A 14,271-nucleotide genomic window follows, 5' to 3' on the forward strand; every position below is an offset into this window, starting at 1 on the left:
AATTATCTGGTTCTAAGTTCCCTAGAGCACTCTCTCTCCTCTTTCAGAGCAGTCCGTATTATTATTCTCTTTTGTTTCACTAGTGTTTGACAAAACTAATTTTTCTCCACTTCTGGTGAACTTCTTGAATCTTCTGTTAAATCTGTTAATTGTGTATTTTATATTGCAATCATTTATATATATTTTTTTTTTTGAAAAAGTGGATAAATCACTCCAATAAAAAGCGAAAGCAATTACAAAAATAGCACTTCAGCGTCATCACATACAAATCACGCAGACAAAGAGCTAACAAACCACGAAGTGGCACGAGAAACCAACATAGGAGCGGAACCAAAAGAGAAAAGCAGGGACGGCCAGACGAAAAAGCGAGGCCGACACTAGCGCGCTGGAGAGAGCAACCAACTAGCCCGTGGATTGCATACGTGTCTCCTCGGAAGGAATATCTCCTCCATCCTCGTTGGGGAAGAACCCCGCTAGCCACCTCCGCTCGGGGGCCAACAAAAGTCAGGGCTGCTGACGGATGGCATCACAAGACTTCACCAACTCGCTCTAGGGTCCCTCACTTGCTTGCAGAGAACCACGCCCAGATAGCATCGATCAATTTTTAAGCATAAGAGCATGTGCGGACAAGCAAGTAGCGTTAAAAAAATGCGATCATTTCTAGCAATCCAAATATTCCACACAACAGCCTTAACCACAAGATCCCTCATATCCCTACATGCAGGTCTAACTGAAGATCTCCAAGAACCCCAGACCAAACTCATGAGGCGGGGGTTCGGGAGTCGCAGAATCTCCATAATGACTCCACACCGCTTTGTAAAAATCACAATCGCGAGGAAGAGATAATCAGCCGTTTCCACGCCCTGACATGACATAAAAAGCACCAAAGTAGCAGTAGGGGAGTTTTGTTGCATCTACGCTTTTCTAAATTCTCGAGGGTGAGAATTGATCATTCCACGCTAGCTCGATTGAAGACATTAATCTTTTTGGGATAGAGATTACACGAGAAGAATCTCACGACAAGACACGGACCCCCCATCAATCGGGAAATAATAAAAGGATTTCACGATGAAATGTTCCATTTCTGTGAGTCTCCCTCATTTTACATCCACCATTTTCCATATCAAGATCGGTAGAAGGGGACGAGTATCAAAGAAGCTCGAGCTCACTAATAGTACCATTGGGCGCCCGGTGTCCTCTCTGAATTCATCCCAGGGCGAGATGTACATAGGTGCCTTGCCATTAACCCACGATCTTTCCAAAAGCAGGGGTCTCAGTCCGAGTTAACTCCATGCAAAACACAACCTCTAGAAATGCGGGAGGCAGCTCATCACCCCTTTCCAAAAGAAGGACACTCGACCTGACTGCCTAGGATACATGTTCCAATATTGCATACCATAGTTGAATTAAATCACTTTCGCACCACCCCAAGATGAATCCGTCATGAATTTCCACCACCATTTACCAAGCAAAGCTTGATTGAGCGATGTAAGTCTAAAAATGCCCCATCCCCTTGCTGCAAAGGCGACAAATAATTTTTCCACGCAGCAATCTGCATTTGCGATGGTCGATGTCTGGACCCGATCCACAAAAAAATCCCTACTGAATCCTATCAATCCTTTTTATGACCCAGCGAGGGGATCCTAAACAAGGACAACCAATACGTCGGGATAGCAGAGAGAACCGAATTAACCAAGGTAAGCCGTCCCCCTAGCGACAAGTGTTTCACTTTCCACGAACCAAGCCTTTTTCTGACTTTAGAAATAAGATCTTCCCAATCTTGCATCTGTGGCCTACTCCCCGAAATCGGGATGCCCAAGTATGTCACCGGAAGAACTCCCCTAGCGCAACATAAAGTTTCCACCGCCGCCGTATCAGGAAGAACGTCCCGAGACGTTGCATATAAGCAAGTTTTTGAGAAATTCGTAGCTAACCATGTCATCCCCTCAAAGACATACAACAAAAGCTTAACCAAACGCAAATCCTCAAGGCCACCTGCGGTCAGTACCAGAAGATCATCAGCATAGTGAAGATTGCATCTCGAACCCAAGTCCCCAAGGGGTACTCCAACCCGGACCTATAGAGCTAAGGGCGTGGGAGAAAGCATAGAGCAAAGGGTATCCATCACCAGCACAAATAGCATGGGAGATAAAGGATCTCCCTGCCTAAGCCTCCTTTGATAACGAACATACCTGTTTGGAGCACCATTAACCAAGATCGAGGCCTTAGACGAAAATAAAATGCTTTTAATCCAACCAATCCACCGAGCCCCGAAACCCCTGGCTTCCAACAGCTCAAAAAGGAAATTCCAGTCCACCATATCAAAGGCTTTAGAAAAATCAACTTTCAGTATGTAACCCGGAATCCTGCGTTTATGCAAACTAAAAGATCGATTCATCCGTGATAGCAATATTATCAAGGATGCGACGTCCATGCAAGAAAAGCCGACTGCTACGGTTCCACCGACTCAAGAAGCACCTTCCGAAAGCCTAGAGGGCCAGCAGCTTTGACAAGATTTTCGGTGATGAATTAATCGGATCGATTGGCACTGTAGTCTCTGAGGGAATCGGTGCCTTAACCTTAGGGATTAAAGGCAATCTTTGGCCCAATTGATCTTTTCAAGATTAGCATTACGAGTAGAAGTCGTTACAAAAGCCGAAAGAGATCGAGCTAAGCGTGTCCCAGTTATGTTTGAAAAATGAATGGGAAACCATCCGGGGCCGGGGCCTTATCACTCTCGGTCGAGACATGACTCTTTTGATTTCCTCCAACGTGAAAGGCCTTTCCAACTCCCCAGATTCACCGACCTCTTATGCCAAATAGTTTTCCGTAGATCAATCACGAGCCCTAATAGATTGCCTACAACCAAAATGCGATTTAAAATGATCCGCAAAAACTCTACCAATTTCACGGGGAGCCTCGATCGAGATACCATCCTTCCACATTCGCGGTATGAAGTTACGGTTCTTGCGGCCAATTGCAACTGCATGAAAAAATTTTGTATTCTCATTACCTTCCTTTAGCCATTGCAGCCTAGATCTTTGCTTCCAGTAGATCTCTTTTTGCTTGCAAATATCATTCATATTCTCCAACGCCAGATTCACCATACCCTCCTCCTCCAGGGGTAAGCCGCCTAGACTCCTTCACTATGTCCCAACCCTCGATCTCATGCAACAAAAGCTAGCTTTTTTTAGTTTAATCGAACCGAAGCTAAACTTAGCCCAATGCCTAATTTCCCCTAACTCCAGCAACCTTTTTGCTAAAAATGAGCAGCCACAACCCACCGGAGTGATCTCATTCCACCAAAGATGAATAAGATCCTGAAAACCCTCTACTGTATTCCAAGCCAATTCAAAACGAAATGGCCTTGGATTGGAAGCATGGGCTCCCACCTCCAACCTAATCGGGACATGATCAGACCCGAGTCTGGGGAGACAGTTCTGAATCACGCGCGGGAAGCAAGCTAACCAATCGTTATTAACTAGAAACCTATCCAATTTGACCTAGATCGGCTTAGCTTGACCATTAGACCAAGTAAACCGTCTCCCCACTGAGGGAGGCTCCTGCAGCCCCAAATCGTGCAACAAAGAATTAGCACAGCGAATATCCTCCAAATTGGGATTACCCGATGATTTGTCCCCCATGTCGAAAATAGCGTTAAAGTCAATGAACGTAGTTAAAGTCATTTATATTTTTTTCATTTAGGTTTCAATGAACGTAGTTTATTTATGTTTTTTTTAAATAGAAGAATATAACTATTTTTACAACAAGAGAGTACGGTATCTCATTGCCCTCTCTAATAAGATATGGAAGGTTTATTACTTAGCTTGTCTACGGTTCTTTTAAAAATTTAAAGACAAGTAATATTTATCTATAATTAAAGCAAATAATGTAAAATAGGATTTTTTTTTTTTTATTATTATTAATAACTATTGCTAAACAAGGCACAGACAGAAATATATAGCTTAACATTTTCTACTTCGATAACACAAATAGAAACACCATTACATAATCACCAATCATTATTATTCAAACAATAACTTGTGGCACTTTTCTCACCCTGTTTCCCTACTAACCAACTGGCTTCAAGTCACAGAACTTGATAAAAGGAAAGACAGGTTCAGAAAAGGATCCATTTAACACACCCAATGCAATAAGCTTGTTGGCAGCATCAGTAGTATGAACACCATCCCAACTCACATAATTCTCTGGATCTTTACAAGGACTAGCAGTAATTTTTTTGCCATCAATCACCTTGGTATTCCCACAAATCACATGTACATTGAAGTTATACTCTCCACCATATCCACAACAAGCTTTAGTCCCATAAACAAGACCTGAAATTGAAGCTCAGAAAGTGAGCATATAACTGAATAAAAAAATTTTTGAGAAGAATATTCAAAGCAGAAGAAGAAAGAGGTGACTGATCATGACCATGGTCTTTAGGGTGTTGAAAGAGATCAAGCTTGATGGAATGAGTGTCAACATAAACAATAGTAGCATCAGGGAGTAGATTTCTTGTTTCAGAGAGTTTTTCTTTAAGCATTTTGTTGTAGTTCTGTGCTTCATTATTGTAGGAAATCATGCAGCCATACAAGTCCAAGTCTGAGTTGTTGTGAGGCAAATCAGTGAGGAATGCAGGGTAGCATCCTATTGGAGCCATATTGAACACCATGAATGTTCGCCCTCCAAGCTCATTGTATATCTCCTGTATATATATATATATAGGAAAAACATCATCTAGGTAAGTACCTAGATTTGAAATCTAGGGATGTTTTAAATCTAAGCCGTTTGATCGTTATTTGATGGTTGATTGTTCTTAAACACCTGTACGTTTTTCTCTGTTTATGATCGACATGCAATATCTATGAAACGCGGTTTCTACATTTATAATGATAAGAAATTTATCGATTCTTATCCGATAGGATTACTTATGGACGTCACTAGATTTTGAAATCTAGGGACGTCCCATCAAATTAAGGAGTTTCATATGATATGGTATATATCAGAGCTAATATAACTTTATATAACCTTTATTCCAGCTGAGATTTGAAATGCCATTTGAGGGAGGTATTGTCTGACGCCTTGAATGCCAACGGTTGCCAACATTCGAGTGAAGTCATTCTGGCCAATATCGAAAATGTAGAGGGCTTTATTAAAGATGTCTTTAGGTGGAAGGTAATTACCTGTAAATTGGACATCATGAATTCATTCGTGCATGTGCTAATTATAATAATCAAGATGAAATTAACCATTAGTAGAAGTAAGTATTAGACCTTGAGGACTGAGTTCAAGGACTCTGTTCTTGAACTCCTTCATCTGATTAAGTTGAATGGTTAAATAAAAAGGACTGATCCCAGAGGAAGTGTTTGGCATTAGAATAGTAGAACCAGAAGAAGCGAAGTTGGCACCATGAGCAAAGTTTGAGCCAATAGACTTCAGATAAGGGCTCAAGAACGGCAACCCAAGACCTTGAGCTATATAATTAGTTAATAACATGCAAAGCAAATACACTAATTCATTAGATATCCAAACCAAACACTTGTAATACTTGTAAACATTTGAAATGTGAAAGCATGTTATATATATATATATATATACCTATGAAATCAATGGGAAGCCTGCCATCAGAAGCCCGGCCAACAGGCTTGCCGAAGTAAGTCATACCATAAGGCGATATTTGCGGCGGGAAGGCGGCAGTGGAGCCTCCGGTGTCTGAGCTAGAGGCACCGAAGTTGAAAATGGCTGGGAAGTCACACCGGGCCTCGGTGAAGGCTGCCGAAGTCGCCAAGATGAGTAATGCAATGAGGAGGTACCTCATGTTGAGTACTAATACAAGTAGAGGTGATGTACAGATAAGGTTCAGAGGAGATGGGTATATATATATATAGTGAGTGGGGTGTTTGTGTATCGAAAAAGAGGCGCTAGTGACAAAGCCTTGTTTTGAAGGCAAGTTTTGGACATTGGATACTTCAGTAGTAGAACAGTATGAAAATGGTATGAACGCACATCCTGAAAAAACCATCAAAGTCTTGCGGCGTTGACCTACTTGTCAGCTTTTCTCACTGCTATATTTTCTCGGTGCTTCAATGACGGAATAACTTTTTATAATTGTGCTATGATTATTTTCTATTAAACAGATAATTATTTGTTTAAAAATATGAGTAATTCTTGCTATTTTGATGTTGTTCCCTGTGATGTGATGGATGATTTTTTTTAGTTTTTTTAAAAAGTGGATAAACTATGGATTAAGGTATGAGATATCTGGGAATTGCCACAACATCCTCACCCTCTTAAAAACTGGGGAGCACGGTCAAGGGGATTCGAACTCGCGTCTCCTCCAACGAAGGGACCTGGGGTACCGCTAGGCTACAAGCCCTTTGGTAATAATTGATCATTTGATTTATGTATATTTATTTGATAGATATGAGGATTTGACTATAAACTTGTTTCCATAAATCTCGATTTTTTTAGGAATTATTATGTCTAACAAATTATTTTTTTATTTTTTTATTTTTTTTCTTTTTGAAAAGGTGGATATACCACATTCATAAATAAAAGGAGAACTGATACAAAAGAAGTCCACTAGGTGTGGAGCCACAAAATAACACAACAAAATGAGAGGAACAACGGGTCTCCTCTTGACCACCAAGAGGGAAAGCACTACTCCACGATAGCATCCATAACCTCCTCCGTCGTCAAAGCAGCCTCAGCCACCTCAGACTGAGGTCCAGCAAACTCTAAAATGCGCCAGATGGAGGAGATGGAATCGTCAAACGTCAATCTCAAACTGTCCTGAGCTGCAGAATACCAAGATAGAATGAGTTGGTCAGTCTTCAGAAAGACTCCAAGCGGATTCACACATAAATCAGAAAAAAATAAAAATCATTTCATGAGCCAAATGGACCACACAAAAGCTTTGACTACCCAGACCCCAAACACTGCATAGCGAGGACACGGTCACGGTTCTCCGACCCTCCCAAAGAATTGACATCGAGCAAGGGAGGCGGGAAGATGACAAACCTCACTTAACCGCCCACACCCTCGATGAGCGAACCGACATTGAAGGAATAAATGGTCCTCCGATTCGACGCTAGCTGCGATGAGCACACACGTATCAGTCGGAAGCCTATTACATCTACGCTTGGCCAGATTTACCAGTGTAAGGATTTTTTTCTTCCACGCCATCCAGTTGAAGATATTGATTTTCCTGGGGCAAGGCCCTTTCCAAAAAAATTTTGCACTCAAACAACGAAGCCCGCCATCATTGAGTCGGTCGTAGAAGGATTTAACCGTGAAGGAAGCGTTTGCAGTCAGGCTCCAGGATCTCAAATCCCTAGCAAGGACAGAGGGATGAGTCCGATTCGAAATGAGCGTCAAGATCTCAGGATCATCTGCGAACGGTTAACAAATTTCAAATCATGTACAATAAAAATCCCATAAGATATTTTAGATTTTTTTTAATAAATATAAATAAAGTATGAATTTATTAAAAAAGAAAACCGATGCAACAGGACAAAGACCATATGTTCGATCGTGTTGACTGGGGTTTTCTCCTGGATTTGCTGAGAGCTAGGGGCTTTGGGGAACGCTGGATTGGTTGGATCAAATGCATTCTGGTATCTTCGAAAGCGTCAATTTTGGTAAATGGCTCTCCTAACGGTTATGTTCGCTACAAAAGTGGGCTCTGTCAAGGAGATCCGTTATCACCATTGTTGTTCGTATTGGTAACGTATGTTTTGAGTTCTATGTTTGGTCATGCCCTGAGGTCTAGGATCCTAGTGGGGGTTCCCCTAGGGGAGTTTGGCAGCATATGTAATTTACATTATGCTGATGACCTGCTTGTTTTGACAACGGGAGGTCTGAATGATCTGAGGATTGTGAAATTAATTCTTTATATGTTTGAGGGGATGACTGGTTTAGCTATCAATTTCTCTAAAACGTGCCTTTTTTTCTTCGACTTTGGGGAAGCTCCCTGAGATAGATGCGGCGGAAACCCTAAGCTGTGTCAGGGGATTGCTTCCAGTCACGTATCTTGGTATCCCGATCTCTGGGAGAAAGCCAAGGAAACAAGATTGGGAGGGTCTCATTGCTAAGGTTAGGAAAAGGCTGGCGTCGTGGAAAGTGAGGCATGTTTCCCTTGGTGGTCGCCTAACGTTGGTCAATACGGTTCTTACTGCGATACCTACGTATTCGATGTCCATGTTTAGGCTACCTGGTTGGGTCATTAAGGCGATTGACCGGATTAGACGTGACTTTCTTTGGTCTGGGGCGGACTTTGGTCACCCGAGATGCAGACTTATTAGTTGGCAAAACATCTATCGTGGACGTGACCAAGGTGGTTGGGGTATATTGGATCTCAATAACTTCAATCATGCGCTTGTGGGAAAGTGGTGGTGGAAATTTTTGACGGACCCAGGATAGTGTGGTGCTGATGTTATCCAATTCAACTGCGGCATGGCCCGCTGGAATATGTTCCCTAGGCAATCGGGTCAGATGTCTTTCTTCTAGAAAGGAGTTGTGAGTTGTCTTCCGGCTTTTAGGAGCTGTATTGTTCATGGCATTAGAGCAAGGAGGGAGACTTTATTTTGGAAAGATAATTGGCTAAATGGCAGAGCACCTATGTATATTTGGCAGGAGGAGTTTCGTAGAGCTAATGGAACTATTGGTACTGTGCGAGATCTGATATCGTTGTTGTACCAGCCTCCATTCAGTATTGAGGTGGATGTCATTTCTTTCAAGGAACGATGGAGTTCGCACGAGGGGGTGTTAGGGGACACAAAAAGATGGCGACTGACTGGGAATGGTTGTTTCACTGTTAAATCTTTTTACACCTTCCTGAATGACTGTGGGTTGCGTTGCCCAGTTGTGAAGTTTTTTTGGAAGAGTACTTGCCCGAAAAAAAACCAATATTTTTAATTGGTTAGCTTGGAAGGATAGGATCCTCACTTTGGCGAACTTAGAAACTAGAAGGTGTAATCGGCTTCCAACTGCTACCTGTGTGTTGTGTCACGCGGCAATTGAGACGGTAGATCATTTCTTCTTACAATGCTCGATAGCGAAGCTAGTGTGGAGTTACTTTAGCAGATTGTTCAAGCTTCCCGAGCTGCTTAATAGCCTGCTTCAGCTATGGGGTGATTGGAGGTTATCAATCAGACCGTACTATAGAGAGTTAGGGGTCTTAGTTGTGAAGTCGATTGTGTGGAATATTTGGATTGCTAGAAATGACTGCATGTTTAATGCTAAATTGGTGTCTGCTTATGTGCTTTTTATGAAGGTTGATCGTATGTTATTATCCTGGTTTTCTATAGTTCCTGAGAGATCGAGAGCCAAGATCGAGGAACATTCTTCTACCATCAGGTGTAGTCTGGAGTTTCTTACATCCACTGGGGAGGAGCAGGGTAGTGCGTCGATTCAGGATGTTGAGCCCGAAACGCACACTGGCTAGTTGATTGTATTTGGGGGGTTTGGGGGTGGGGGTCATTGTTCTTTGCCTCGTTTTGTGTTTTGTGGGGTTCCTTTTTATTTTCTTTATGCTTATGTTCCACTGCTTGTGGTTCGCTGTGGTGCCCCTCTTTTTTTCTTTGAGATAGGGGCTTGGTTGTATTTTTATTTTTTCTTTAGTTTTTAATAGAAGTGATTTATCCACTTAAAAGGACAAAGACCATAAAATACTCCAAAAAGTGAAGTGGGAAGTGATTTATGCACTTAAAAAGGACAAAGACCATAAAATACTCCAAAAAGTGAAGTGGATAGAATCCAATATCTCTTGCTTTGCTTGTCCAATATCTCTAGGCGTGACACTTGTACATATCTTTGATGTTTGTATCAGATGCATGCATCCAAGTTAAGTGGAAAAAATCCAATATCACTTGCTTTGCTTGTTCAATAAATACTCCACTAAGGCAAACAAGAATGATTATCTCCAAAGCTAGTAATTGCTTGTACTCAATTTGAAGAAGAAGATAAAGAGTGTTCCCAAAAGTTAGTGCTCTCATAGGATGCCCCAAGTGAAGGACCTCAGACCTCTAACATAAAATTCGATATTGAATATTTTTATTCTTTCTTAGAAGTTTATATAAAAAAAATTATTCAAAATAAATACATAAATAATGATGTTTGCAGGCATTCCACAATTTCATTTGACTAAAGTTGAATGTATTAATTTTGTAATATTGTTACACAATTCTTAGAGACTAATCAATTTATTGTCTATTAACACTTTCCTTAAAGCCTAAACTTAATGGTGAGATTATATATAATTATAAATGGCCATGCAACCAATCAATCAAGCGTGATTGATTTCAAATATTAAAATACAAATAATAAATAAGATTGTGTCAAACATCTCCTAGACTATTTGTCATATTAAGTTTGTGGTCCTCATGAAAACATTTTTTCCAAATCCTCTTCCTTGATCTTTGACCAAGCACGTGATTAGCGCTCGCTCAATTTGTACGTATCCTCCCGTCTTTTAAATCACCCCCTAACACATCGTGGCCTCAATATATGTTTTACTTGTCTTTTAATGATAATGCCTTCCACCTTAAGTCTTGAACTCTTTATATTGGAGGCTTGTGCTTCTAGTTCAGTAAACCCGCCAATAGCATTTTGACAACCATATTCTTTTTATCATCATTATTATTCCTTTTCTAAAAAATTTAAACCACATAAAAGATGTAAATGCCAAAGTCTACAATAAAGTGGATGAGGGCCTGGTTAAGTGGGATGTTGTATGTAAGTGCAAGAAATGTGGTGGGTTGAGTGTGAAACTGATCCACATTTAGAAGCAACCTGATTTGACTAGGCATATTTGGGACTTGGTATACGAGAGGTGGGTTAATGGGTTATCGATTATAGATTAAAAAACCTTAGTTTTTGAGATATAATTAAAACTCTGGACAGTAGTTAGAGTTGAAGATAACTACTCAGTTTGGGATCTCTGATCAAAAATTGTTTCAGTTATAAATTAGGTAATGGAAAGAGATTTTTATTTTAGTTTGATCCATGGTGCAATGGCAAGTCTCTGTTAAAAAATTTTCTGAAATATGAATTAAGAACTCTGTTATGCACAAATCTAATATATATAGTAAGTGATTTATGTAAGTATAGTTGATGAAATTTTCCTTAGTCATTAGATGAGAATTTATGCAGTGTACATTGCTATTAATTTTTGTATTGATCAGGGCCAAAAACGGATTGTATTTTATGGAAGTATGATAAAAAAGAAATATTTTGTGTGGCCTAACATCTTCAAGTAGGATGATCAGAAGATTTTTCGGGCCAAGTTAGTATGGTCAATCGACTCCATGCCCAAGCATTTTTTTATCTTTTGACTTGCTTTGCATAACTGGTTGATGATTAGAGATAAGTTGCTAAATGGGTACAGATGACTCTGATGATCGTATCTTGTGCAATAAAGATACGGAGTAAATATCCCACTTGTGTATTGACTACCAATTTTCAAATTATGTTTGATTAGTGTTTTACAAGTTCTTAATGCATGTGAAGAGGAAGTACCTTAATTGGAGAAAGGAGATTAATTGGTTCCACAGGAAGACCAATTAATCTCCTTTCAACAACTATGGGTTTATTGTAAAATAAAAATAAAATAAAATAAAATAGTTTAAATTGATTTGTTCGATTCTTACATATATATATATACTATATATATATTTTTTATATAAAAGTTGATAAACCACAATTTTATAAAAGCAAAAAGAGCAGAACAACACAGCTAACACTACAAGAATATACGGTTCTGGGATATTATTAATTCGGATCTTTTCCTTCTTTGTGAAGATTTTTATCTACAACGTGCAAACTTGGAGAAAATTAACTGGGCAAACATTGCTCTCATTCCTAAAGTGGAGTCGCCTGATACCCCTGGAGATTATAGACCCATCAGCTTGATTAACTCTTCCTTGAAGATTATCTCTAAATTGCTGGCTTCCCGACTGAGTAAGGTCATGAGCACCTTAGTTAGTAAAGAGCAATCCGCCTTCCTTAAAGGTCGTTGCATCCTAGATAACATCGCTACTGCGGAAGAGCTGATTTTCAGTATCCACAAGAGGAGGTTGCCAGGGCACATTCTGAAAGTGGACTTCTCGAAGGCTTTTGATCTAGTTGATTGGGATTTCCTGTTGAATTTGATGAGAGCCAGGGGCTTCGGGGATCGCTGGATCGGGTGGATCAAGAGCATTCTGTTTTCTTCTAAGGCTTCTATTCTGGTGAATGGATCCCCTCATGGATATGTGCGATATCAAAGGGGATTAGGCAAGGTGATCCACTATCTCTACTGTTGTTTGTGCTTGTTATGGATGCGTTATGTTCGATGTTCTATCATGCTCTCAACTCTAAGGTGCTGATCGGTGTCCCGTTAGGAGATTTTGGTAGTATGTGTAATCTTCATTATGCAGATGACCTTCTGATTTTGACCACGGGTGGACTGGAAGATCTGAGGATGGTGAAACTTATTTTGTTAGTTTTTGAAGGGATGTCGGGTTTACCAACTAACTTCTCCAAGACTTGCCTTTACTCTACTTCCAAGGATGTGCTCCCCAATCAGGCTGTTGTAGATACGCTATCATGTGCCAAGGCTATTCTTCCTGTTACTTATCTGGGCATCCCAATCTCAGGGAGAAGGCCTAGAAGGCAAGACTGGGAGGGGCTCATCCTTAAAATCAGAAGGATGTTATCCTCTTGGAAAGTGCAATTTTTGTCATTTGGGGGTCGGCTTACATTATTGAACTCGGTTCTCTCGACTATCCCTACTTATTAGATGTCTCTTTTCAGATTGCCTTGTTGGGTTATCAAAAAGATCAACCAAATTAGAAGGGATTTCTTATGGTCGGGACCGGACATTGACCACCCAAAGTGTAGATTAGTAGGTTGGAAACTCATCTGTCGTCCTCGTGACCAAGGGGGGTGGGGCATCTTAGACCTACAGAATTTTAACACTGCACTGTTGGGCAAATGGTGATGAAAATTCATGATGGAACCATCTTGGTGTGGGGCGGATATCGTTAAATTCAATTATGGGTTGGATCATTGGAACTTGTTTCCTAAGATTTCGGGTAGGATCTCCTACTTCTGGAAAGGGGATATGAGCTGCTTACCGGCTTTAAGAGGCGGTATCACGCAGGGGGTGAACTCAGGAACAGAGACTCTATTTTGGAAAGATCGTTGGGTTAATGGGCAAGCTCCAAGGTATATCTGGCCTGAGGAGTTCAGAAGGTCTCTATCCCCCAACGGTACAGTTTGTGATTTGCTCTCACTTTTAGATGAGGCTCCATTCAACGCGAACCCAGATATTGTATTAATCCGCGCTGGCTGGGGGGGTCCTTGAGGGCCTTGGGGGACAAAAAATGGTGGAGTTTGTCAGGAAATGGTTTTTTCTCGGTCAAATCTTTTTACAACTTCCTTATTGATGGGGGACTACGATGTCCGGTAGCGAGTTTCTTTTTGCGTAACCTGTGTCCAAAAAAAGTCACAATTTTCAACTGGTTGGCCTGGAATAATAAGATCCTCACTCTAGAGAACCTCGTTAAGCGAGGTTGCAATCGTCTTCCTACCGCTACCTGTGTGCACTGTCATGCGGAGGTAGAGTCGGTGGACCACCTGTTCTTGCAATGTTCTTTTGCTAAACAGGTGTGGGGCTATTTTGTCCATCTTCTTAAGTTGCCGGATCTTCCGCTGTCGATGACCTCAGTTTGGGATAATTGGAGATCGCTTGTTCGACCTGCTTGTAGTATCATGGGGGACTTAGTGGTGAAAGCGATTGTTTGGAATATTTAGTTGTCTAGGAATGATTGCATCTTTAATGCGCATTGCTTGTCTGCTCATGCTCTCATCATTAAAATTGCTCATTTGCTTTTGTCGTGGTTATCTTCAGCTGGGAAGGGTTCTAGAGTCAAGTTGGAGGATTCCATCACTACTATTCGCCGGAGCCTTGACTTTTTAGGCCTGTGTGTTGAGGAGGCGGGAGGTGTTTTGCCTTCAGAGGGGTCTCAGGAGCAGCGCATGGGCTAGTTACAGGGAGTCTTCTGGGGTTGGTGGGCGGCTTGTTGTGCCGCTGTTGGTTGTTTTTGTCTTGGCTGTGTTATGTTTGGGTTGTTCCCCTTGTAGTTTTGTTCTTGTTGTTTTACCACTTCTTGTGGTCTGTTATTGTTGTTGTTTGTTCTCCTAGGAGGGTTCAGTGGTATCTGTCAGAATCATGTCTCTTTTAATTTGAAGTGGTTTATCCACCTTTTAAAAAGCAAGGGATACATA

At 41.0% G+C, this 14,271-nt stretch overlaps 1 protein-coding gene across 1 annotated transcript; it reads right to left on the reverse strand.

The window, feature by feature from the left end:
- Positions 1 to 3,959: 3,959 nt before the first annotated feature.
- Positions 3,960 to 5,864, reverse strand: LOC120260528 (GDSL esterase/lipase At4g01130-like). The gene is made up of 5 exons (XM_039268017.1): positions 5,602 to 5,864; positions 5,277 to 5,477; positions 5,032 to 5,186; positions 4,435 to 4,708; positions 3,960 to 4,337 (listed from the first exon to the last, which is right to left on the reverse strand). Exons 1-5 carry the CDS (start codon positions 5,819 to 5,821, stop codon positions 4,072 to 4,074), a joined length of 1,116 nt encoding a protein of 371 aa, XP_039123951.1. The 5' UTR covers positions 5,822 to 5,864; the 3' UTR covers positions 3,960 to 4,071.
- Between the last annotated feature and the right edge of the window lie 8,407 nt (positions 5,865 to 14,271).

This window comes from Dioscorea cayenensis, chromosome 5, assembly GCF_009730915.1.
Source record: "Dioscorea cayenensis subsp. rotundata cultivar TDr96_F1 chromosome 5, TDr96_F1_v2_PseudoChromosome.rev07_lg8_w22 25.fasta, whole genome shotgun sequence".
Taxonomy (NCBI): Eukaryota; Viridiplantae; Streptophyta; class Magnoliopsida; order Dioscoreales; family Dioscoreaceae; genus Dioscorea; species Dioscorea cayenensis.